General features: G+C 40.8%; 1 protein-coding gene across 2 annotated transcripts; it reads right to left on the reverse strand.

The window, feature by feature from the left end:
• Positions 1-2,664: 2,664 nt before the first annotated feature.
• TMEM242 (transmembrane protein 242) lies at positions 2,665-27,045 on the reverse strand. Of its 2 annotated transcripts, none has more exons than XM_054196544.1 (4): positions 26,766-27,016; positions 24,616-24,716; positions 19,125-19,262; positions 2,665-4,098 (listed from the first exon to the last, which is right to left on the reverse strand). In XM_054196544.1, exons 1-4 carry the CDS (start codon positions 26,899-26,901, stop codon positions 4,000-4,002), a joined length of 474 nt encoding a protein of 157 aa, XP_054052519.1. In that variant the 5' UTR covers positions 26,902-27,016; the 3' UTR covers positions 2,665-3,999. The 2 variants fall into 2 exon arrangements, with proteins under 2 accessions (XP_054052519.1, XP_054052518.1); XM_054196543.1 differs by lacking the exon at positions 2,665-4,098 and adding an exon at positions 10,588-15,153 and having other exon boundaries at positions 26,766-27,045.

The raw sequence follows: 27,045 nt of genomic DNA on the forward strand, positions 1-27,045 counted from the left end.
AAAAGATGATTTGTTCCCTTTCAGAATTTCAGGATTAGTCCCCAAATATGCTTGACTAAAGTCTCTGCAAACAGCTTTATTTAGATGTGAAAGGAAAAATAACTTGTCTTGTTCACTCCAAGTTTCTAGTGCTCAGCGCCCATGAAATGGATTGCTTATGGGGAGATAATAATGTCTTTTTTGTGCCTTCCAAAGTCTGTGAAATATGTCTTCCTGGTTAATAGGTTGATTAAAACTGTATATGCTCCAGAAGATAAATATGATTATTTATCATACTTGCCCAAGATAATGACAGTAAAGAACACAAGGTTGAAATTCTGTATGATTTCCTCTTTTCCACATCCAGGGACATTCAGCACACAATACGCAGATGGTGTGCCACATAAAGCATCGCATTAATTGTTAAACATTTTTTCTTCCCATTAACTAATTTAACAATATGTCCCTGCTATTAAAGAAACAGACAAATTACAGAAAACTTCTGTCAGCTTAATCTTGATTGCTAAAATAGGCTATTTGCCCAGATGGGATTGTTTTCTGGCCTATCAGGTTCGAAACATCTAGAAATTCGGCAACCACCAGCCCAGACTCTTGCAGTGTTGATTCAGCTCTTCATCCTTAATTGAGTTTCAGGCATGTAACTCTCTGGAGATTTTTGAATGACAGCCTAAATATTGAAGGCTACTCTGCTCTGCGTGTATGTTAGGTGACCTGAATTTTCTAAAACGATGAGCTCTTAGGAGCCTGGGTTAAGTCAGCAGATGCCGTAGGTGACAAAACTCACAGCGAAAGCCCCTGAGAGTTTTTTGCCAGAGTGAGCAGTGGACCAAATTAAACAATGCATTTCCAGTTGGTTTTCATTTGCCACCATCTACAGCAAAGACGATGTTCTGACCTTGGGGCTGGTGGTACTGCGGAGGCTCCTGCGGTAAGCACAAGAATGGTGGAGTAGCCTGTCCACCACTGTTCCTCGCACAGCCGTTTGCCATACTGATCTCTTTTTATCACTGTTTTCCTATTTCTCTTTTTCCTTCTGAGCAATGTAGGAGTTATGGAGGGAGCTCATGTATTATTAAGTATTCGCCTACGGGCTAATTTTAGGAACACACGTGGCCTCCATTATTCCTAATAATTAAATGTGACCAGAAAGTGAAAAATCAGTGTAAATGAAACACACAGGTCTGCTGAAGTGACTTGAAGCAACTTGAAACTTGCTGCGGCTGTGCTACATTAAGCACTTTGAATAGCAGCGTTGCAAACATCCCCTTATTTTAGTGTAATCCTTTGCATAAGAAAAGTTGATAATGAAAAAAATCTTCCTCTTCCATGTTTTATTCTTACACTGCCTTGATGCAGAAAGAGAGTAAGCAATTCTTAAAATAAAATAGAAAGCGATTAAGGAGCCACTGGACCCACCAACTTTTTTTTGTGCCGTTGTCTGCTTCTGGTATTTAAGGCTTGAAACTTGATTTATTTGTTTTATGTATAGTCTGTTGTTGCTTTTTGCCTAATTTTATTTGCTTAGTTGCAGTAACTGCATACACTATGGTATCTAGCTGCTATTGGTGTACTATGTAGTTTTCTGCTCTAGTTGTTCAGGGTTTTGTTGTGGGTTGCAGGAAGATTTCCATACTCTTTGCCAAGTATTTTCATAAAGAGAAAAAAAATGAACCATTATATAACCAGCAGAACATTCACCAAGTGAAGAGAGCTGCACAGTGCAATAAAGAAAATCCAAGATCTCCCATGTTTTTCATGTGGCTTGAGGTTTGATTTACTTTTCCATTATGCACATATACATACACAAACATTTATCTAGAAAAAAAAAACATTTCCAGCCAAAAAGCACAGAATAAAGCTTGGAATAATAAGATGATGTAAGAATTCCTCTTACTGTTTCTTCTGGTTTATGTTCAGCCTTAAACGTCAACACAGATTTACTTGATCATTCTGTACTTGCCCTGTAAGTGTGATTCTATTTTAAAGATTTCTATCTGTGCATTTCACTATACCAGGATTTTTTGAAGAGCATCATCTAGTATGTCCATATAACTGGGCACCTCCAGATCTAATTCATCCTATCTGTCAGAAGTTTGTGGGTTTTTTAATAATACAGTTACATTGATCCAATGGCTAATCATTACCAGAAGGGACAACTCTCTTGTGCCAGGACCAGCTCTTGTCTAACCCTCAGAGCTCTGAAGTGCTAGAAAACTACTCATTTTTCTTCAAAGTTTCTCCTGAACTGTGTTCTCACACAGTCCCTGTGCTGATGGGACGTAAGCAAGGGTAGAGCAGCTCTTTTCAGAGGCAGCCAGCAGGTAGGTCAGATCAGATGCTTTGCACAATTCCATTCATTTTAGTACAGTGCAGGTCACCCTCTGAAGAGCTTGTCTTTCTCCAGTGACTGTGCCCGGAACTTTAGATGACTGACTTAGGTGAGTTATTTAATCCAGATAAAGACAGATCCCACCTTAGAAACTAAAGGTAAGCAACCTTAAGGACATCATGTGATTTGCATTTATTTACTTCAGTTTAGTACTTGACCAGTTTTAATAACCTGGTTACTTGTTAAACTTGGGAACTCAGCACTAATATGAATAAGCACAGGAAATACAGGTATCACCATGCACACAAACTAACAGAAGTATGAAAATAGTACCATTTTTCATGTGCATATGATGGCAGTATTCACCACAATTTATTTAATATTGGATTACAAGCATCAAGCAATGGAAAAGATGTCAACTATTACACTTCAATTGCTTTAAAGATATTTTAGTGCTGTCATGTTTCATAGGAAAACCATACTTCTCTATTATTCATCTGACATTTAAAGCTTTTTTTTTATATTCTTTCCTAGGAATATAAAGACTTAATCACAAAAGACAGGTTTTAAGTGGACTTTATTAAATCTGACAACTGACTAATTGGACTGTGTGCAATTAATAAAAAAAAAAGATAATTGAGCATTCAACAAAGGATTGTTCACTGATAGCATTTTTTTTATCTCTGCATTTTTACAGATCTACAGTTCTGCAAACACAATGTTTGAGTAAGACATTATTCTTCCTAGTTTACGCCCACACTTCATGAGATTACTGCAGTGTGGAAAATGTCACGTTGCTTCTCTTGGTAGAAGAGCCACAGGAACCACTGAAATACAAAAAAATCTAGTCCTGCCCATACATTTTCTTAGCTGAAAATGTTTGTGTAGGACAGACTGTGTGTCTCGCTATTTTATGCCTTTTTCACTTACAACTTAACTTGCTATAAAAATATAGTACAGACTTTTATGCAAACTATCAGATTCACTATTGTGGGATCCAATAAAAAAAGCCAATACTTGAGAAAACAATGCACTTGGGTAGAGATCTCTTCTGGTGCTCTACAGAAGAGCTCAGTAGGTCACTACTTGCATATTGGATGTTTTAAACTTTCCCTTCAGACATATAAAAATAGTTTGGATTAGATACTTTCTCTGTTGCAAATTTAAATATCTCCTTTATTTTTAGAAGACCGCACCTTTAGGCTCAGTAAAAGATCTGTTATAATTGACTTGATGGTTATATTCCTACTGGGACATGTAAATGTCACTGAAAGTACTGTTCTTTGTTTACTACAGAAATTTCCTAAAATAGGAAGCAGCATGGGATAAGAGTTTATTGGTGTTTTGTCCTTATATTTACTACTGAAAATCAATTTCTTCTTTAAGTCTTCATACGATAAAGCCTTTTTTCAAGTTGGAGCCAACTTGTCTGGGAGGGTTCATTTCCTCACAAATCAATTATACCAAGCATGCTGAAAATGACAATATAAATAGCTTGTTGTGTTTTGTTTTGAACTCCCTTGTTGCTAGATGTTAACTGGCATCCCCAGCTTCAGTGAACTCAGTCAGCAACTTGCTCAGTCTGAGTTCTCGTCTCTGTTTTTCAGATGGGACACTTCTGCTACTTCCGCTCCTGTTCTTGCTTCAAGAGACATCTCCAAGCAGCTCTTTCACTTGGATTTAAGTAAGTCTTCCCATTCAACAGTGGACTCACTATTTTTAGGAATTGCTGGAAATATTGACTGCATTTTAGTTTGGAATTCTTTCATCTATAAAAGAGATTAAGAAATATAATCAGTTAACTGTTAATGAGGAGCAAATAAAGCAGCACCATGAGCCCTGGGCTCATTCCACAAAACAAGCTGTGTAAGGTAAAGAAGAGGTAAAAAGACATTTAAAATAACAGAAAATTAAAACTTTCCCTTTGATTATTGGTCCAATTAACAAAGTAAAAAAAGTATGAAGGGATCTACAATAGTCTCCCCTTCTTAAGCACCACACTGGGGTGCCTAATTTGGACCACTTGCCTGAATGATTCTCTATGGTTACGTGAACTACTACATATACACACACACATTTTAAATGTTTTTGTTTGTAGGAAAATTGCCTCAATAGAATGTGCCCATATTTTGACTGCAGTGCCTTTTTCTACACTTGTAATGGATTAAAGGCCCAATAGGGTCTGTTCAAGGATTTTGAAACAAGGATTAAAGAAAAAATACTGGTCAGCTCTAATAATTTAGGTTTATCCCACCATACAGATACAGGTGACAAAACAAAGTCTCATTCAACTTAGATTAGGTACTTTAGATACTACATTAGTAGGAAGGGAAACAATATTCGTAACGATATACAGGACCAAGCTTTTCTTTCACTGTTGTTAAATTAAAATGCTGTGAAAGAGGAAGTTTGCTAGTTTTATATTCTGTATATCAATATATTAATACCAATTGCCAAATCTATATTTATGATAACCATTTTATCACCATTGTCTGATTCAATAGTCCTGTCAGGCCAGAACTGAAATTTAATTTCTTTAAAAATCACTTGTGTTTGAAGATAATACTTACATTTAGCAGGTTTCTTTCTTCCAAGATTTTTACATATATTTTTACATAGACTATTTCTAAAGGATAGGCATGGAAAAATCAAATAAGTGAAAATCTTGTTACACAAACAGCAGGATGCAGGGTAAGTTTTGGACTGCTCTTTTTAGGAAGCTGCATAGAATCTATGACATTCACGCAGAGAAGACAGGATGTGGTATTCAAGCACTGGATGCAATGACCTCTTGAAGACAAAACGCTGTCTCAGGCAGTGTGTCCTAGGGAGAGGTTCCTAGATATTCTAAACAGCCACAAAGGCATCTTCTCTAATATGCCTATATTTTGTGTGTTATGGGTCATTAGTTTTTTTACAAATACTTTTGGGCCATTTTCTGTTCAGGTCCCGTGTATGAATTATTCTGACAAAGAACCGGTACTTCTTTAGGGAAATGTTGCTGGAATGCAATTGTTCAAGTTACAGCTGATACAAAGAATAAAACAATTTACAAAGAAATTACCAATTCTTTACTAAGACAATAACTAACTATGATGGATGAAAGCATTTTAGAACTGAAGTTTTTGTGTAAAAATTCTCGGGTACTGCTAATCAAATAAAAATACGTGTTATATAAAGTAGGAGGAAAATTCAGAGCCAAATTATCCTTTTTGTTTTATCCTGATTGTGTTCTTATGTAAAAACTAATTCACTGTCTGCTTTATATTTTACTCTGATCAGATAGCTGCTTTGATTAATTATTCGTTCTTGGTTTTTAAAAATCTTGGCAAACACCCACAATTGTTCCTAAACTAATATTTTTGCTTCTTATTTAAAACTGAAAAGCTCTCATAGGCAGCTAATATTTCCAAGAATAATAAACACTAGTATCAGAGCTGAAATAGGGGATCAGCCCAAATTACATTAAATAATTGCTGACAATTAAATACAAGTATTAACAGTAGGAAATGTTTTAGGTGCTTTGGCTTAGCTGTTTTTTCCAGTCCTCTGTAATTAAGTTACCCTTGTTCTCTGATGTGCAGAAAGTATTCAATTTACTTAACATTTTTAACTTCCTAAACAGTGAAACCAACTCTACTACTCTTTCATCTCACTCTAAGTATTACCTGGGTGTTTGGTAACACTGGAATGCTCAGATCCTAACCTGATGTAAACTGCTGTAGCTCAGATGGTATAACTGGAAATAAAACATTTTATACCAGCTAATGATCTGATGCAATGTGGAATTTTTTGGCTATTTCTAAACCCAAGACTTTTAAATTTCTTTTAGTGTCAAATTTAAATGACACGCTCATAAGCCCTACAGGACACCTCTGTTACTCCACTGAAGACACACAAACCCAAAGGAAAATTCAAAGCATTTACATAAGGCCTCCAAAAAGAGGATGGGGGGAGGGGGGGCATTCAGAAAACTATAGTGCTTCCTCACTCTAACAGCGACCTTGTAATTGCTAACATGCCAGTCCCTAACCCTCGAATGCAAAAAGCAATCTTGTCTGGGAAATAAAACACTACAGCTCTGTTCTGAAAGAAAAAATGTATTTATTCAGAAAGCACTAAAACACTGCTAGCAGCTGCAGATTAAAGAATATTCAGATTTTTTTTTCTCCCCTCAGAGCACTAATTTATGTTCTTCAGGTAAAAGCAACGCATTTCCTGGAAAAGTAATTTTTCCTTAACACATGGACCAAATCTGAAATATTCAACATCTTTCTTTTGCTTTTAAGACTCCATGAGAAATTTCCTCAGCCTTGTTGTCTCAGATCTGGATGGTTATTTGTAAAACTGCTTTGCAAGTGATGCCAGACTGAATATCTCCTTAATCGCTTCCTCTCTTGCCAGCACCTATGCCCTTTCCCACAAGCCCCCTCTGCCCAAAAGGTTTTTCACTGCAAATTTCACTGCAAGTTGAACTTTGGCCATGTTTTACATGTCTTCCACAAACTTTCTTCCTTTGTGATTCCTGAACAGTGAGCTATTTTAATAAATTACAATGCCAAGCTGATCACCACTGTGCATTGTCTTCTTAATGTTACGGTTTAGGTTGTCAGCTATTTAAGAAGGTACATTATCTACAGTACTGGCATGGGCCTCACTAATACATAATGTCTTCACAGTATGTCTAAACAGGGCCAATTTCTTCACGATACAAATGTCACAGCTACTAACTCTTACTAGGAGTTTTCCTTTCTATACAACTTAAAAGATACCGCACCCTATTATTTCTCTCCACCACAGCTTTTGAGTTCTCACTAATAATACATTAACCAACAAAACTAGGCCTAGTCACAGACTTCTCTTTTCCCCGTCTCCCTCTCCTCTCAGTAAAAAAGTGCAGTACAGTATTTAATGAGGGCTTTGATCTGGACTTCTACGGTATCTCCCCTTTCTCTTCTGTTCCACTAATAACACCAGCTTCTGAGTTTCTTCCTCCGTTTCCACATTTTTGCTTTTTGCTGTCCTGAATGCACTTCCAAGTCCTCACCACTGTTCTCCCCACACTCAGAGCTCTGCGAAAGCTCACCTGCCACATTACCTAAAAGCTTAGAGAAGACTTTGAAAAATAACTATTCTCTGATGCAATGGAACCAGTGTATACAACCATAAATAACCATGGAAACCGCATCCCAAAGTTCCTATCCCTTCTCTCCCAGTGGCAATTTCTGCCTGCTTATGAACTGCTCTAGTGCCAAATTTCAGGCTGTGACTTCTCTCAGTCAGACTGCCAGCTTAATATCTTGGGCCTTAACTGGCCAAACTCTAATATATTTATCTATTTAGGACTACATTTGGCCTCTAAAGTAACTCACCCTGGCCTTGGGGTTGTTCTTGTTTGCATTTGGTTGACAATATCATGCCAGGCCCATTGCTACTTCAGAGGATCCTTGTAGTGAAGGTAAAATTTGTTTACAAAACATGTAAATTAGCTGTCCTTCAACAAATTGGGCTTACCAGTGTCCAGTCACCTCCTGCAGTGTGGTGAGCTTCTTGTGAGGATGATGAATCTGGCTTTATGTTCTATTAATACTACACGCTTGAGGTGCAAGAATTGAGACCTTGTCTTTACCTGCTCTACCTCCCAGGGGCCACACTTCTTGATGAGGAAAATGCTGCAATTAGGAATCTGTGTCTTGCCTTGCCTTTTCTTTTTAGTAGACATGCCCTCTCCCTCCCTGGAAATCTCCTGTATTTCCTCCAGATTCCACAACAGTGGTCTCAAATCAAAAAGCATTAATTTAATTATGAAAGCTAGTGTGCTATGTAGTAAGTACTGGAATGTTTTGAAATAGTTCACTGAAATGGCTGCCTCTTTATTATTGTCAGCCACACTGACACTGGGGTACTCGGTTCAACTGTGATAACGTCTTCAATTAATAGTGCAGTTAACCGAGCACTAAAAGCTGAATGTATTTTACCTCCTTCTGCTGCCTTCAGTATCACAGGCCACTCTCCCAGCTGCTGCTTCTGAACCTAGCGGTACACGAACGATCTGTAATACATTTCTTGATTTAACATTCCAGCAGGCTCCGTTCCTGGAGGCAACTCTCCGAAGTAAATTTCACTCAAGTGAATTTTATTTTTTTTATCACAGATATTGCAAAGCTTGACGCTATTTTTTCGTGCCAAATAAATTACAGTAACTGTTCCACCTCTGACTGTCAGGCTTCTTTCTAAAAGGGTATCATCTACCTTACCGCACTAAATAATCTGTAATAGCTACAGATCACTGTTATTTTCTTATCTTAACCTAATGATCCTGCCTCAGGTGGCAAAAATATGGAGACCTAAAAGCATCTTCCATTTAATAACTGCTTTTTAATGTACATCGTTGACAGAATGTCACGCAAAAATTGGGATAGCACTATTACTGAGAGCACTTACGTGGCCGTTCATATTAAAATGAATGGAAGAGGGGCTAAAAGAGTCTATTTGAATCTTAGAATGAAAGTTTTACGAAGAAATGTTCTCTTTAATGTCTGGCATTCATAATAGGCCAACCCAGATTCTAGGAATTATTGGCTTCCTATTTTAGTACTCGTACCAGTAAGAACTGCTTACATTAGCTTCCAAGTGAAATGAGGTTAGATGCCCTGAACTGGAATATCGACTGGCAGCAGAATGCAGGATGTACGTGCCCTGTGTTCTCCTCAGCCACCTTCCATTTCACAAGGCATGAAGATGAGACGGGCTGCCCTGGATTTAAGAGCTTCAGAGAGGATTGTTCTTGCCACCTTTGCCCAAATCTTAAAATGAGTGCTGTCACCCTTGTTAGCAAACGATTACCAAGGTCTGCATACAGAAATAGCAAGTTATTTGTAGAAAACGGCAAGCGCTGAGCCCTTACAGTACTGGAAGAGCAGAGCAGACAGCCTGCTGGCTGAAGGTGATTCTCCAATTCTCAGTGTAAAATGGGGCACTCGCTGCGGGTCACCCTATGCCGGTTTGCACACTGACCTTTACCATAAGCGTGGAAAATAGAGCCCTGGTTCATATTCTTACATCTTGCACTTCACTGGCAAAGGCATCATGAACATTTGGATTATTCAGAACTACAGGTCTATGAAAACGGCCCTCGGAGCATACATCCTAATATTGAACTAATATAATCCTGGCAGTATACTTCCTAATATTTTACAGTCTTACACTGTACTGTCATAGTACACTGTTCACAACCTGTTTGCTGATTCCAGTGTTTCAGGCTTGCATAGAGCAAAGCAGCAGCAGAATTTTGTTAAACCATCTAGAGAAGTCAAGAGCTCATATTAACCCCCTATCCCATGGAGACTTACACACGTGCTTAACCTTATGCAGGGCTGAATACTCTCTTTGAAATCAGAGGGCCATTTACAATGCCTAAAATTAAACAAACACAAAGACATATTTTTCCAGAAACCTATCCCTATAAATCCTGTGTAACTGGGTAAAACATGCCCTGTGCTTTTTAAAAGAAAAATTACATGAAAATAACCTAATTGAACTTTACAGGGAGAGAGGGAGAGGACCATCACCGTTAAGAACGAAGCTGTCACAGCTCCCAAAGCACCATACATAAGCCTCCCATGGCTACTACATATTTGTCTCAAATTACTGGTGAACTACTGAGAGCTGTCAAGTCACAAGGGTCAAGCTGTCTCTTTTGCAATAATCGGGTCACACAAAGAGATAAAACACATGAAATACTTTCCTCGTGTTACTTTTCCAAGTAACAAACAGCAGCCATGTTATTCATAACTGAATGGATTTCACAAACGAGAAGACAGCTGATCTACATCACAAATGTGTTTTAGTAGCCCCACTTTGTCTGCTTTAACTTCTGTGCGAAGGTCACTTAGCTCCCAAAAGTGGGATTGTTAACTGGTAGCCTGAAAGTATCTTTCTATACATCTATCATAAAAGGAAGAAGACGCCATTCCAGTAGAAAAGCCTGAAAACCCCAAAACTGTGTTGGTTTAAGGCTAGATTATTTTGAATACAAAAAAAAAAAAAAAAAGGAAGTGATTAGCTGATTATGATCAATGAGAAAGACAGCAAGACAGCTATTAATTTATATACACCAAGACAGTAATTTTGTAAACCATAATCTGAAAAAAAAAGGAATTTCCTTAGGTTCAGAGATACAGGAGTATCCGTTAAGATTTTATACATTTCCACGTTGAAATATTATTTATATATATTTTTATTTATTCTGAAATAAAATAAGTTTTTGTAGTATATGATACCTCAGAGTAGATGAGTCAGTGTCTCATTCTCAAGCCTGTTCTCATTGATGTCAGTGGTGCTGCATCAGGCTTCAAAATAAAAGTAATGGTGCAAAGTTTGGATTATACCATCTTGTTGCAAAAGGCTTTCAGGCCATGCAGAAAAATGGAGTGAAATATTTTTGAAATCACTAAGGAATATGCCATTTATTTCTGCAGAACCTTATTTTCAAATCTGCATGCCTAGAAAGGACATCCACATGATTAGTCTATTTTGGTGTATTAGTCATTGCTCCTTAGTCACTCTGGGCAATTTGAAAAATAATATTAAAGTAATTAAAAATATTTGAATATCTAAACATATAAAGCAAGTTGGTTAATGGACGTAAAATCTCAGGATGAGTGTCCCAACTCCGTAAGCTCTTCTGTGCTAATTTGGATTTCTGAATTAAAGTAAAAACATGAATTGGCTGCAAGCAGGCCGCTTCTGAAAAGGGCAACCTGAGTAATTTTTTTCCTCTCTATGTCCAGGAACTGATGATATGCATCATCCACAAGTGAGATTCGTGGCTGGGAAAAGAGCCAGCACAAAACCAAAACTCTTCAGTGATGTATAAGCCTCAACGCCATGACCGGGGCTGAATTCCACGCAGGAAACCTGTCAGAGCCAGTGTGACAGGCAGAGCCAGGCAGGGACGGCTGGCCACCTCCAGGCAAGCAGAGCAGCTGGGGTCTTGGACCAGAGAAGCACAAGACAAGTGTGGCCATACCAGCACACTTAATGAAGCACTGGAAGATCCCATGGGACCAAGGTGTAGCACGAATAATTCTCACCTATCAGCTAAGTTTTCATTCAGATTTTAGTTGTACATGTAGAGTTCACAGTTACGTGCAGCCGAGAAGTGGACCAACCCACGCGTCCACTTAGGGCGCTGTGGAACTGCTCCCCAGAAGCAATTTCAGACCACAGCCTGAACATGGTTTTATTCTTTCTAGCTTAACAGGCTGTTGGCAGCCAACAGCTACAAGTCTATTCCAAGACACAGCAGAGTAATTCCTCAAGACAGCTACAGTTACAGTCTTCCCATATTCTTGAAATACTTACTTACATCTGTCCCTACTCATAAAGTAGATGTAGCAGCTTTCCAGTAGGAAAATAATGATCTTATTCCTTGAATAAGCATTCTGCCTTATCAAGTTTACAGTGAAGTTCACAGGTTACTTTTTTATTTATTTATTTATTGGATAAAATACTAGCAGTACATATGTGTGGAGGCAAGTCTCCTCTACACCAAACTCATCAGACACTATAAGCAGTACAGAAAAACCCTGTATAAACAGGAGGAGGAAGTGCTAACTTGTACTAGTACTCTATCTTCTTTTTAAAGGCCTGAATTTAAATAAGTATTGAGAAAATAAAAGAACATTAAAAAACTGTGCAGATTTGATTTATATTGAAATACATGATCATGAAATAGCAAGGAAACATACGTTTTTATTATGCAATCAAACAAAAGCATGATAAGAAATAGAAACTTTACGAATAACACTTAGGTGAGAAATAAATACAACTAAAATTAAAAACTAATAAACAAAAAATCTAGGAATAACTCTAGGACTCTAGAATGATTCTAGGAGATATACTGCTTTTATAGCAACATTTGTTCATTTATGAAATAGCATAAAAATTTCAGCCGCTGCAACTTGCCTATACTTGGTTGAGATCTATAGATCTTAGTGCTATTTACAGATGCCAAACCCAACAATTTTTGAAGACTATGACTCCATGTTCTTGTTTTATTTTTTAAATTAATTCATCCTTAAAGGAAATACTCCTTTGTATTTATACTGTACCTATGACTACAGTCTTACAAAATTATATCAAATATCTCTCAAAATAAGCGGGGGGATCTTATTATTTTTATGCTAAAAATGGTGATTTAGAGGTTAGATTTCCTCTAGAGAAAAGCAGCCCGCTTAGGAAATGTCCTTACCAACAAAACCATGGCAAGGATATATTCTCTGTATTGCTTTTAATTGTTTTAGATGTCTCTCCACAGCTGTGCAGTTGTTTCAGACTGTTAATATTTTAAAGGTTAAGATCAATGAAAACAGGATATTTCATTAGGAGTCGCCATAAAAATGATAAACTAATATTTTATAACTATATTAGTCACAAATTACTAGGCAATTCTTCTCACTATTTTCCCAGCTTTCCCTGGAACAGATGTGGAAACAACAATCAGAATCTCACAAACCTTCATATGAATCATCCTGGCCCTTTTCCTATGGGAGAAAGAATGCTTTTATTTCTGAGGAAATAAAACCTAATTTATTGAGGGCACGAAGAGCAAAAGGGCTCTTAAAGCATAATTTATCTTGTTTGTTAATTGTTGCATGCTTCAGTCTACAAGGGCTGAGGGTATTCTTCTGCTTTTAAAAGAAGGCTCATAATTGCTGATAGTGTAAAAAAAAAAAAGCAAACAAAAAACCCAGAACATCAGGCATTCATAGGTATGTTTTAATATCTGTCAAGTATTCTATGGCTGCAAGTGTAATTAAAAACAAAAACCTGCTTATTTAAAACAAGGGTTTACAACTCAACTGTAACTTCTAGAAAATTGTGAAACAAACATTTTTCCAAGCAACAAAAAGATGTAGTGGATCATAACACCTGTAGAATAGGTAAATAAAACAAGAAAGGTTTAATTTTTGGAAACTTTCATGAAAATACTTATTTAGGTTAATTGTAACAACAGGGGTTTAAAGATAACCTTGGTCTTTTTACTTTTAAAAATTTTTACTGAGTGAAACACCTTTTCATCTTCTATTGAAAATTTAAAACTTCATCGAGCATTTCATGTGGAGAACGTTGAAATATGATGTTTCAACTACTATTCAACTTTAAAAAAAAAATTAAATGATAAATTGGCCAACCCCATTCTTTTCTACAAAATTTATTTCAATACCTCAGTGTTTTGCATCAGAAAAGAGTCAGCCCACTGCACCAGAAGTGGGCGGCTACAGGCTCCTGAGGCTGCAAGCTCAAAACCCTGGAAAATAACTCCATGAAGTGAAAGTTGTTAAATAGCAAATACACTTGTTAAAAAAGGTGCCATTTTGTTTCAAGACAGATGTCAATTATCAAGCTTGTGTTTACCATCACACAAGTCCCTCTATTTTGTGAAGTACCTCAGAGAGGAAGGCAGAGGAAGGCTGTCGGGGTGTGTTGGATGAGCACTGGGGTTCAGATCAGGAGTGCTCCATCTCCCAGTTGTCCGTGCTTACTGGGCATGAGTTTGTGTACTGCTGAACAGTCTCAAAATGCATGAACTGGGTTTCGTCAGGGTAAGACAAAACTGAAGAAGCATTCTAGGAGCACACATAGCATACTCCAACTGCAAGCAGGCATTCAAGCCTTGGGGCCAGGCCAGAGTCAGTCCAAATTTTAAAAATCCCCTGGAATGGTTGTAGATGTCAGGTCCTCAGTCCCCAACTGCTTCACTGCCCCAGCGCTGCTGATCAATGACACTTGCTAATACAGACAGAGCTTCCATGCCAGGAGATAATCAAAGGTGGACTGACTTTAAATATTTTCCTAAGAGACTGCAGGAATCAAGTTAAAAAATTCTGACTGTTACTGGCAGCTAGTTATTTTCTGCAAGAGGTACAATATAAAACTAGATAACCACCATCTCCTAGGTTCTGAAAATGAAGGTTTCTCTTTTACATTGTTGAAAAATATGACTTAAACTATTACCAAACCAAGTCCTCACTGACCCATCACTTCTCCATTTAGGAATAAGAGTCGACTGGAATTTAGTGGGGTTTATTACTTAGCAGCCCGTCCTCAGATTACAACAGTGGTAACTGCAGTCAGGGGATATTAACAACCCAACCTGAGACAGCGTAAAATCGTTTATATCCCTTACCAAGATATAAACATCAGTTACTTACTATCACCCCTGGGTTATTTTTAAAAAGCAGCAGACGCTAAAGCTGCAGGGAACCACCTTTAACAATAAAGCTATTTAAGAGCTGGAAGTAGGCATTGTCACAGCACTGTTTTTAAGAACCAATAAACCACAAAGATTAAATAAAAATCTAGTATCACCAAAGCTGGTGCGTCGCCTCAGTGTCTGGAACAGATCTTAGCAACAACTTGCTTCTACGGCAAACACAGGCCGTCTCAGAAGGTAAAAGGACGCGGCATCCTGAACTGTGGCTTCAGTTTCCTTCCATGACACAAACTGCTGAGCAATTGCGACGCTGCTTCAGAATGACAGATGCAGATTAATTACAGCAATTATGACTCATCAAGGAAATACCGTGCCGGTTTGCTCTTGTCGTTTCATCTCTGACTTTGTAAGTGATGACAAGCTAATTTAAACAGTCACAAAGCTTAGAGTAATACATATTTTTGTCAATCACTCGCTGTCCCGTCGATAATTTATGCTCACAGGAAACGCATCCCCGGACATTAATAATCACGGCATTTCGGCAACGATACCAAGAGAAGCCACTCTTCTGGGCTCGAACTAACGCCAGCACCATTTGCCACCACTGCAACGCCCGGTAATTAGAAGACAATTAAAACCGCTGGGTCCGTCAATGAGAAAAACCACACGGGCTCTTCCCGCGGGCGCTGCCGCTGCTGCTCCCGACGCCGCCAGCAGGTGGCGCTGCGGGGCCGCAGAGCCGCCCCCCCTCCTCCCCTCCCCCGGACAGTCACACGCACCTTATTTTTTTTCACCCCTAAAACGCCACAAGTCGTGGCAGCACCTTGCTGGTTTAGCTCTACCCTCCCCGGTGCGCGGGAGATGGTCCCCAACTCTTCCCGGGGATGCCAGTACGATCACAGCGGACTCAACGGCGGGTATGCGGACATGCGGGTTAGGACAAGTCTGTCCCACCAGCAGAACAGTCCATCACTTCAAAGCAGGGCATGGCTAACACGAGCAGAGTTCAAAGCACAAAGAGCACCGAGCACATCTTTCCCTGTGCTCCAAATTCACTGGAGGGCTTTGCTCTCCTCCTCCTGTCAAGCCAGCCCAAGCTCTGCTGTGCACCCCCTTCCGCCTTCTCCCCGGGCTGGCCAGGCAAGAGTGGAACAATTGCTTTCCTTGCCAAGCCAGCTATGCCTCAAGATCTCCGAGCTCTCCTCTCCTTTTAGTGTGATTCCTGACAACCCATCATGTCTGATTTTCCACTCTGGCTTCTTGTATTTTACTCCTGGAGATGACACAAGGCATTAAACACCACTTAGCAACTCAGTTTTACCTGACTCGGAAATGCCCTCAAAACTCTGCAAGTGAAGGTCAGCCCCTTATTTGCTAAGATCCCACCAAGATGATAATCACAGGGACAGAGCTGGCAAGGGATTTGAGAAAGCGTTGGAGTTAGGTACTCCTACATGTGACAGAAGCAGCTTTCTTGTTTGCTAAATGAAAGATCCGCAGCGCTTACAGTCAGAATTTTATTATGCTTAACAGTTTAATATTGAGAGACTATATTAGCTGTCAGTAATGTTATCAACATTAAAAGTAGCTCTTAAATAAATGAAGCTGCTGCCCAGCAGGGCCAGATCACTAATTAGCACGTCCCAAAGGCAGCTGGTTACTGTTAAAGGCAGTAAGGTGAAGAGGCTGGGCAGAACCTCTTCTTCTCTTTGTCCAGCTGCCAAAGCTTTAGTTATTAAGTTCACACAGATTCCTGGCATCAAAATGAGTCAATTCTCCCCTCAGGTCACGTACAGCACAGCACTTTCACAGGTGAAAGTCTGCCTTAAGTTCATATTTTTCAAATCTTGGTATCTGATGCTAGGTTTGAAATTGTAACTTCAACTTCTACAGGGATTGGGAACGTGCGTGTACTGCAGAGCAAATGAACTTGCAGCGCTCAGCCACACTGAAGGCTCCAGACATTTTTATTCAGGCAAATCTGAGAGCGCCTCTTTTCAAAATGCTTAACTGAAATTAAAATGTTCATTTTGAAATGTTCATTTGAAACTAGCTTAGTGTAAAATCTATGATGTCTTCGGTGGTTTGAACAGTTTACGTGGAAAGAAACTTTATTTCACTCAGTGATGACTTCAGTAAATAGTTTCCCACAAATAAAACTTTATTTTTGTGGCTTTCTAATAATTATTAGACACAACATATGTTCTAATATGTGTTTTTAAAAATCAGTATTTTAACTGACTGATTGTTAATCTATTATCTCTGCTTACATGATAGCAATTCAGAATTTTCAAAAGTATCACAATGTTCCTCTGAAATAGAAAAATAAATAAAATAAACAGGCCCTTCTTAAAATTAGCATACGTTTAAGAGTCCAGAACAAATAACGTCTTATAATCCTTACTGAATCTCCACTCTTCAGGAAAATTATATTTAAGCGCAAAAATACTGTCTTTCAACAGCCAGTGTTTGCTCCTGAGTATTGTTAAAGCAGTATGCAAAAAATGTCAACAACAAGCAAAAGTCAAAGATTAATTATTCTGGAAATATATTTTTAATGCTGATGAACCTCTTCTCTTTAGTCGGAGTATTTCGTTTTTAACACACTTCTGCTTTTGTACCTCCAGCAATTTTAAACATATATATATATATTTGATCTTAACACATATATGGTATAACAGGAAAAAGAAGTGTGCGACAGGAAATTTACAAATGCTAATTTTTGATTCTGCAGTAATGAGTAGCACTATTGTACATGCTTCCTTTCTGCAGTGGGAATTTAAAGGTCTACAGTGAGTGCAATAAATATGTGGAGAGCAGGGAGTGCTGTTCAAAATCACGTGCAGACACAGACTCTCGACACAAATCTGTTTCCTTCAGCGTCTGCAGTTCTCACTGTGCAATTCCGTGGACCGTAAGCTCTCCACAACAGAAACCAATACCAACAGGCATTTGCAAGAGCCTCTTAAGATACGGTTTCCCCCACCTCCTTTCAACACTAACACAGCACAGAATACAATAAGGTACCGCTTTCTGACTATGAAAGCTTGATGAATCTCTCAAATGCCTTGCAGCGTGCTGTACGCTTCTGAGACAAGAGCCACTGCTCTCAGGTAGCCAGAAGGCCCCATCAGACTCTGACATGTCCTGGGGCTTGCCCATCTCAAGCTTATGTGGTTGTTCCCTATCGGGAAGTCTCAAGGAAAGCAGCCTCACAGAGAAACCAGGCAACCATGGGTCTAGGCCAGTATTGCGCAAGGAAGTAAAAATTAGGCTTAACTGAGAAACAGTTAACGTAAATTGCAGACTAAGGACAGATTCTGCTGTCCTTTGGCAGGACCAGAAGCACTCTGATGGAATGAAAATAAGAATCAGCAGCATAGTGTGAAATTAATCCTTTAGGCTGACGATATGACTGACAGTAAACTGAGTGGACTGTTGTAGCTCAGCACACAGAGCCTACTCCCACTCTTCCTCCCCCTTCTTTGCCATTTCACTACAGCCTCACAAGGAGGACCTGAGTTTAAACAAAATGTGTTGTAGATGCCTCCTATGTCCTGCTATGCTTTTTTGGTGTTCTGAGTTTGTTAATGGCTCCTATTGAGAATCAGCATTGGAAACTAAGGAATAAGGGATTGTGTAGCGCTGTATGTTAGGACCCAAATTGTGGGTTCCAACAAAGTGACCTACAGGATACATCAGCAGACTAGAAAAGAAGTGAGAACTTGAATACAGATATTAATAAGAACAGTACTGGGATGGAATAGTATCTTCTTCCTTTTAGTTTTGGGAGACTTTGCTGAATATATAAATAATTTGCCATGCAAGGTGAAGGAAGTCTGTTCATTCCTAGTCCTAAAAAGGATGCAGACAGTTCTGCCAAACTTATAGCTGCAGGGGACTCCTAAGTCATGGCTCATTACTAGGGGCAAACAAAATGCTTACACGAACTTCAGTGTTCACACTCAATGCTGTGAAACACTGTAACGTAATCAATTTACTAAAGATAGCTTTAGCCCCTTGGGACATGCAGATGCTTCCCGATTTTCTTTGCCTTGACGTGGCAATGTCATAGACAAACCATTCTATTGCACATGAAACTCAATCTTCCGCCCCTTGCCCCTTCCAGAAATGCACCAGAAAGCAAGCTAGTTTCATCTCAGTTTTTCTTATGTCTCCAGTGTCCTGATGCAAAAAATAGAACTTGGACAAATAAACAGATTGCTCTAAAGATAGAATTCGGGGGGTAGCCTTCAATTCAATAAGCAAAGGCTATAGAAAGTTTGCACTTTACTATTTTAGTCTCTAAATTAGAACACTGGCTCTTTTGTGAAGAATCTGAAACATCTGTGCAAACAAACATAAGCAGGACAAAACTGTTCCTCCCCCAAAGTTGCCTCCTCCTACAACATCCCGTTTTTTGCAGATGTGAAAACGCCTTCCCTGGGTGCATGCACTGTGGTTAGTCACGCTGCATGTGGCAACTGCTAGGCTGAAGTGGTATAGAGATGCCACCCCAAGATGCATTACCCAAGGAAAAATGCGGTATTTGAGGGGATCATACTTGCTACTCACACTGTGAACACCCAGGGCCTTCCAGATGGCAAAACTGAGCAATCCAACTCCGCACCATGCGTAGAGTGAGCCCCATCCTAGGGCTCTTAAGGCCAGTGACGAACCACTCTCTGGTAATGCAGCTGTGGCAGTAATCCCCTAGAACCAAAAATAAAGTGATCAAGAAAAACTGAACAATATTGAGGGGGAAAAAAAAAAAGCCAAACTAAAAAAGTTAACTTAGCGATCTAGAATTTTTCCTGACTTGCCAGCTCCACTAGTGTGGCCACAGAAACTGTTATGGCTGCCAGCAGACCCAAAGAGCCAAGCAAGGGGGTGGATGAGCTGCCTGCCCACCAGGAGTGGCTTTCAGGGTTGACAGTACCACCTGGGGATGATTTTTATTACCCAGAAATGCCAAAGTCAACTGTTTCATGGGCACAAGAATCCGCCACTCAGTTATCCCACCAGTCAAAATACAAAACTGAATCAAAACGAGTAAGAAGCCCTCGTGCCAGTGACATCAGAAGATAATCATTGTACATCATTGATTTTGGTACCTTTTTCTTGGGGCAGTAAGGGTGGTGGGCAACCATTGGCCTACGGGTTTTTATCTGCACTTCTGAAATAGCAGGTTGGGAAACTAGGCCTGAGTAGCTTTCAACTTGACACAGAGAGGGTATAACAGTGACTGAGAGACTAATTTCGAGGGGCTGTGGCTCTGAAGGAGCTCTGGAAACCATTTAGGAAAATTTTGCAAAGAGCAAACAACAACGCTGAACCCTGTCCCCCTGCAGAGTTCACCAAGTGGCAACACAGAAAATGCTCTGCAGTCTCCACACTTGTTTTTGTCAGAAACAAGAGTAGGAGGTTTTAACCACTTGTTAAGATAAAGCTGCTTAAAAGTCTACCATGAGACGTGTCCTGAAAACACAAAACACTGTCACTTGGAAAAGCCACCTCAGGCCAAGAAGAACGTAACCTGAGCCGTGATGGGGTCCCAACTACGATGAAACCTTCTCTGCCGCAGCACGTAAGTGCACATTGCAGCTACCAAGGGCATAAGCCACGAGCTGGCTGACATCAGTCAATTCGCACCACACACTCACCGTTAGCCAGCCGTTCTCTCATCTCACAACGCCCACCTTACTGTACCTATTTGGTATAGGACAGCTTCAATCTGCGTAGCCTGCAACAGCAGTTAAGACAGACACAATCCTGTTGCTCATAGTGGTAAATGTCAGCAAAAGGGCTCGGGTTTTTTTCCCCAAAGGATCATTGTTCTTCACATGGAAGCAGAGATTTCAGATGGTTACTGTTAAAGACTGATATCTACAGTCCTTACACAACTGAAGAGTCCTACTTACTCATTGAGTATCTCGGGGGAAAAAACCCAATTATTGCTCAGAGGTAAACATAAATGAGACTGCAAGAATACAAAGATATTCAATAAAGAATTATTTAATTTATGGTCTAAAGTACTAAAAAGTGAAATTAACTCGTGGAACGATCCAAAAAATCTTCCTCCAAAACACGCCAAAGAGATGCACTTTTCTACTCATCACAAAAAGTAGGAAAAAAATCTTTTGTATTCTTGCTTTAAAAATACTTCAGATTTTTTTTATTACTTTTAAAAAAAATTGGTTCTCTTTCTTCTTTGATGTAATTAAACACATGTAGTGCCTATCCCTATGGTATTTGGTCAGTGAAATAGCACCAGTAGCTTTTTTCCTCTTGGCTTTGTATTTATTAAGATGATCCTCAGACAGTCCTCAGCATTAACACTTTTCCTTAGGATTTAGCTGTGGGCACAGTTACCCAAGGGCAAACACACACTTGCAAAGGGCACAAGCAAAACGTATCTTGATCTTTATTTATTCTGATTCAGACATCCCAAAGTGGAAGCTGTTAACAAAACTATGCTCTGTAAGCACACACATATGTGCACACATGCACAAACAGCTGAGATCTCTAGTCACGCCATTACACGAGGGCCTATTATTTGCTTACCACAGCTAATGAACTTTCACAATTCATTCATCAGAGACTGCTTTGAGTAGATTTAAAATGCTGATGATTATTTCTGACATTTTTCCTGCTTCTATGGTCTAACCATATACAACAACATGCAGAAAAATTTCTCCCATTTGGAAGATGGGAAATGAATGGACAAAAATATCCTCCACACAGAATCTTTAAATAGGAGTCATTATCCATGAAAATTGATGGCAAGAAGAAGCACCACACAAATACTACTCAAATGCTTGATTGCCCCAGAAAAAAAAAAAAAGTGGTAAATGGAAACAGTTGATCTGGTTTTACTGAGAGCAGTTCAGTCACAGGCTGATTCCTCAGAGTGTCAGGTACACAGATAAGGATTTCTATAAACAAGACAGTTTGTTATATGATTATCAGATATGCTGTTCAGAGCATCAAGAAAGCTGATTAATGAAACACTAAAAAATTTAAAGACATGTTGTAGCACGGGAGAAAAAGATGTCACCAATAAAGGAACATTTTTAAGTGACCTGAGATTTTTTTCACGAGCACATTATTCTATGCACAGATGGTTTTATCTTTATTACTGCTCCTATATTTTTCTAAAAAAGCCAACTCCTTAGTTTAAAAAATAAGCTATTAAACAACACTTGAGCCTTTCTATAAACCAGGCCAGGAAAATATAGGTCAGAATTAGCTGATTTGTTTCCCAAAAATATATGCTTCATATTTAATTTATATTTTTTTTCTAGAGGATATAAGCAGGAAGTGGGAGAAGGAGAAATGACATTGTTTTTTTCAGACTATTCCCTTGTGGATAAGAATGATTGTTTTTTTCAGACTATTCCCTTGTGGATAAGAATGTGCCTGAAAGGAAGCAGTGCCTAAAATAAATGGTGTGTTCAACTGCTTCGGTTGATTGCATTCCGCATGTTTGCTGTTTTGTATGACCTAACTCATTGTAAAATTAAACACCTGGATAAACGCTGGTGCCACTGGACACTTAGCACAAGGAGGCTGCTGCATCTGAGCATTTAATTTTAAAATTTTTACATTCCCCCGCTCAATCATTTCTTAACCGAAGGTCTCTGCAGTGCTTCATCACTGAACAGGATTACGTAATCTCAATTTTGGGTCAATTTGGGCGCCAGTTCTACAAATGCTCACAACGCTTACTTAACTTCGCTACCACAGAGGAGGTACAGTAGGTGCAATTTCAGCTTTATCTCTTGCCGGTAACCCTGATGCTACTGTGCAAGAGTAGGGTCTCATAGTGTTGCTTCCTGGAAGTCTGAATGCAGTCATAAAGCCATGATGCTACAGCCACCCTTCTGAATTGCTATTTTTTTTCTCCCATAAAACTATTTTAATCTGTCCCAGGCTTTGTGTCCCAGGCTTGCTTCCTGTTTCTACTCTGCCTTGCACACCAACGTTTCACTGACACAAAAACTGGCACAAGACAGCAAAGATGCTGAAAGAACAGGTCTCGCGTTTCTTCCCAACACTGAGCATCAACTCTCATTCCTTCGGACCTTCCCTCAGCCTTGGGCCTGCACAGTCACTGCAGTCACGCAGTGCAGGGAATCAGAAGACCGATTTGGACTAAAACTAATGCAGGAAAAAAGAAAAGTAGAGTTAACCAGTATCACCTCACCAACCCAGCAGCACAAGTGCTGGTGCCTTTACAGGGGCAGAAATGAATTGTCAGAAACTAAGGGCTGGTAAGATGACTTCTTTCAACAGCAACACTGGTTTATGTTTGCTTAAAGTACGTATCAAACTATGGCCTGACCTCAGTGTGGATTAAAAACCCAACATTTAAGCATTGAACATTTAAGAAGGATGCAATCATCTGTAGTTATTCATAGTTACACTTTTATTATTATACATGATGTATTTTTAAAAATAACAGGCAATGACTTGCAGTAAGTAACTATAGATTTAAGTAAGAAAGCTACAGCAAAACTGTTTACCTCGTTGGTGACAAAACCTCAGAAACCATCTGAAGACAGTTGAGTCATTCTCAAAGTCTTTCCTTTCCTTTTGAAATTGCTCACCTACAAGCACCTTGACAAAAAAAGCACCTTTCTATGCTTTGCAGTATTTAAATTGAGGGGCCCAGGAATCACAGACTTTTCGCTAGGAAACTGTTGTAATTCATTTGCACGGATAGTAGCAGATACAGATTTTCAGCAAAAATCAAAATGGTATGTATCACTTGGTGCCGATTCCAGCATATATATTCGCAGATGTCAATGTAATGTCACTCTTGACAAATTTCACCCTGATAACAGGACAGCTCAGACAGCTAAGAATACATGTGAGCTGGAAAAAATGAAACCCTCAGGAAAAGGAAGTTTAAAAAAAAAAACAAAAATGTTAAAAAAAAAAAAAAGGAGAAAAAGTCCTGATTTAAATACATTTCTATAGCTTGTAAAATAACTTCTCATGGAGTTTTCTATTTTATCTATTTCAAAAAATAAAGCCATGTTTATTATCGCTGAAAAGGCAATGGATGAGTTATGCCATGTCAGCCTACAGAGGAAAACAGGATGGCAAAGGAAGTATCTCATGCTCTTTGACCACAAAAGGAGACTGTGAGTGATCAGATACAAAGGCTCTGAAAGAAAGTGCAATGGAAGATACTTTTTTCTTTTGATATGCATTGTTATTGAATTCACATTTTAAAAATATGCACAACAGATCAGTTCTCAGCTCCCTAAAACCACCTGTAATATATATTGTATTCTAAGGGCTTGGTGGAGTAGACACTGATTGATTTTAAGGACCTATTTTTGACATTTTTGGAAGTAACAAAGCATTAGTGAGGGAAAAAGCATTCTTCAACTAAATATGCAGTATTAATATACCCAACATGGTATAACTGTTAGCTTTGCTTTGCAATTTCTTTCTTCAGAATGCTCAAGTGGATCCTGTTAGTAATTGCATGAGATGAGATTATTTTTGGCCATCAGATCTCATAGTACCAGGCCACTACACTCCCTCTTGCCGGTTCCCTTACATAGCAGGAAAGGAGTGGAGGGCTTAGATTCTAAGTAATTCCACACTACATATTCCACAGTTTACCAGCTTTCTACTTCCTCACTGCCATCCTTACTCAAGTTACCTCTCTTCCCGATTCACTACGGCACTGGGACCGCATGGTGAACTGGATCACTGAGGTGACACGGGCTCCCGACTGAAGTGCGTTCACATCACAGAATCAAAATGGACCATCAATTATATTCCATTACACAGCAGCAGCACGATTCCAGCAAACAGTGTAAGTTCTATGTTTTATTTCAACGCATCTCAAGTACTAAAGTATTTAGCAGTGTCAACTCTAAATTGATTTCTAAATTAATCCCAGCCCTATTGAGTTCAATTAAGTCTAGTGCTCTTACCATCAACTTCGTACAGCCAAACTCCACGTATAACAAGGTTTCCATAAAGCATTTGATGCATTCTTCTTTCCTGTGTATCACAATTGGAAAATAGTTTAAAAGGAACAAACCTTACTGAACCAGTCTGGGTTCTTCTTTTTTGTCATGGCAAGCGTGGTGCCAAAACCTGCTATCATTCCTGCTGCAGCAACGGTACCTAGAAAAATTCCACCTGCCAAGAAAAATTTAAGAAATAAAAATCAAGATTTTTTTTTTTCCTAAGGGGAAACAAAACCAAACCTGTTTTGAAAATAAAACCTGAAAAATTAAGATCTGTCAGCACATGCTGAAGGGAAAGGAACAGTGTTCCACATTATTTATGTTAACTCAATACAGCAGGCAAGAAAGAGTCTTTTGAAATACAGCATTTTGGAAATCAATGGCAAGTATATATATTTTCAAACCACACAAACCAAAAAAATCACTGAAATCCCAGGATACCTTTTCACAGTACTCCCGAATTTCCACTGCTCCCCCAGCAGCCTCTCTCACTCCAGAGCAGGCTACTAAAACCATCTTGTTCTCTGGCTACGCCTCCTCCCGCCCCAAAAGGAAGATGTAAGCCTTTTTGTTGCACTATTTGTTATTTCAAATGGCCACCTGAAAATCCACCAGTACCTGTGAAGGCCACTGTATAAGCAACTCTTGTTCTTCAGTTTTCTCCATTTTATGTTCTAAGGCTCTGTTTAAAAAGAGAAAATTGCCAGTAGCAGGATGCTTTCCCAAGACAGCATTCCTCACTTTTCAGTTTCTTTTCAGAGTGTTTCCAAAGTCACTTGAGGCCCCTTGATCCCTTCCAGTTCTGGCATCAGAAAGGCACATATAGCCATACCAGACCACTTTTAAGAAAAAGGCTTGTTACAAAGACTGAGTGCCCTGTACAAAACCATCTGATTCATATTAAAATCCATATTAATTTTTTTTCAGGGGGTTACAAGTTCTTCTTTTGCAACTACTGATACCCAGACTGTGTTTCCCCTTTCCTGATGCCAGTCAGGTAATTAAAAACTGGCCGGAATAGGAAGAAAGAAGCAAAACATGCTTATGTTAGGTCTCACTTTTTAAAAATTAATTATCCTATTAATGTGATGGAGAAGTTCCCTGTACTCGTGTCAATGAAATCCATCAAGTACCTCTTCTGCCTGGGAGCAGGAAGACCTCACACACTGCTGGAACTTTACACGCCCACTGCATTTGAACATTTCAAGGTCTATTAACCAACAACGTCTCCCTGATTTCAGAACTAATAATTGCGTTTCAATTAACCACTCCTCCAAGAGGAAGAGCTCGCTGCACGGCCCCATTGGGAGAGGCAGGAAAGCACTGCAAGGGGCGGGCAAAGCGTGTGGCAGCGGTGGAGCGGTGCCCCTCGATGAGGACGCTCACGGAGGCGACATTCCCCGGTGTCCGCAGGGGGCACACCGCCGCGCCCGCCTTCCCCCGGGATTGACCCAGGGCACGGGACAGCGGGAGAGCTCCGCCCTCCGCTCCGCCAGGGGGCGCTGCCAGCCCGCGCAGCCAGCGGGAGCGGCGCGCTGGGCGGCTGCCCGTCACCGCCGCGGGTGCGTGGGGCCGGGCGGCTCCGCTGCGGGCCCGGACGGCTCTGCGCCCCGGCTGGGATCCCGGTTTGTGTTGCTACGGACGCTCTACTGTAAGGAACCCGCGGCGCCATCTGTAACCCCTCCCAGCCGCCTCTTTCCCAGCGGCTCCCGCCCCCCTCAGGGCGCCCCGGCGGAGCTGGGCTCGGACCCCCGCCCGCCGCCGCTCCCAGTCCCGCAGCGACGAGCTCCCTCAACGCCCCGCCGCCACCTCGCTGCGGTCCCAGCCCCGCGGGGCGAGGGAGGGAGGGAGGGAGGGCAAGCAGCTCCTCTCAGCGTCTGCCGCCCCCGGCCCAGAGCGGGTCCCCCGGCCGCGGGCCCCCCGGATACCGCCCAGCGGCGCCGGGGCGGGGGCTTGAGGGGCGACGGGCGCCACCACCTCCGCAGGGGAAGGAAAAGGCGGGCGGCGTCGTAGGGACTCCCTCACAGCGTCTGCCCCCAAACGCCTCGGCTCCTTCCCGGGGACGGGACGGGACAGCGGGACAAGACCTCGGGCTACTGCAAGGCGGGGTACGGAAACGCCTCCCTCCCGGCCGGCGCCCCCGCCGTCCCCGGGGCTCCCGCTGCTGCTGGTCCCTGACCCGCGCAGGCCAGTGAGGGGAAGGGAGGCGGGCTGTCCGCACCTTTGATTAAGAAGAGCTTGTCCTGTGACGCCGCAGGGCTCCCGGCTGCCCGGGGCAGGGGCAGCCCGCGCCCGGGGTCCAGCGGAGCCACCGCCGCTGACCCCTCCTGGGCGTCCCCGCCGGCAGCCGCCCCCATGGCGCGGGAGGAGGAGGCGGTGGCGGGACGCAACCCGGAAGGAAACGGAGGTAGGCCGGGACACGCAGCCGCTCTTCCTTGTCCGCCCCGTCGGGCGGGGGGAACCGGCCGCTGTCGCCCTCCAGCGCGGCCGGAGGAGGGCGC

This window comes from Rissa tridactyla, chromosome 3, assembly GCF_028500815.1.
Source record: "Rissa tridactyla isolate bRisTri1 chromosome 3, bRisTri1.patW.cur.20221130, whole genome shotgun sequence".
NCBI classification, from domain to species: domain Eukaryota; kingdom Metazoa; phylum Chordata; class Aves; order Charadriiformes; family Laridae; genus Rissa; species Rissa tridactyla.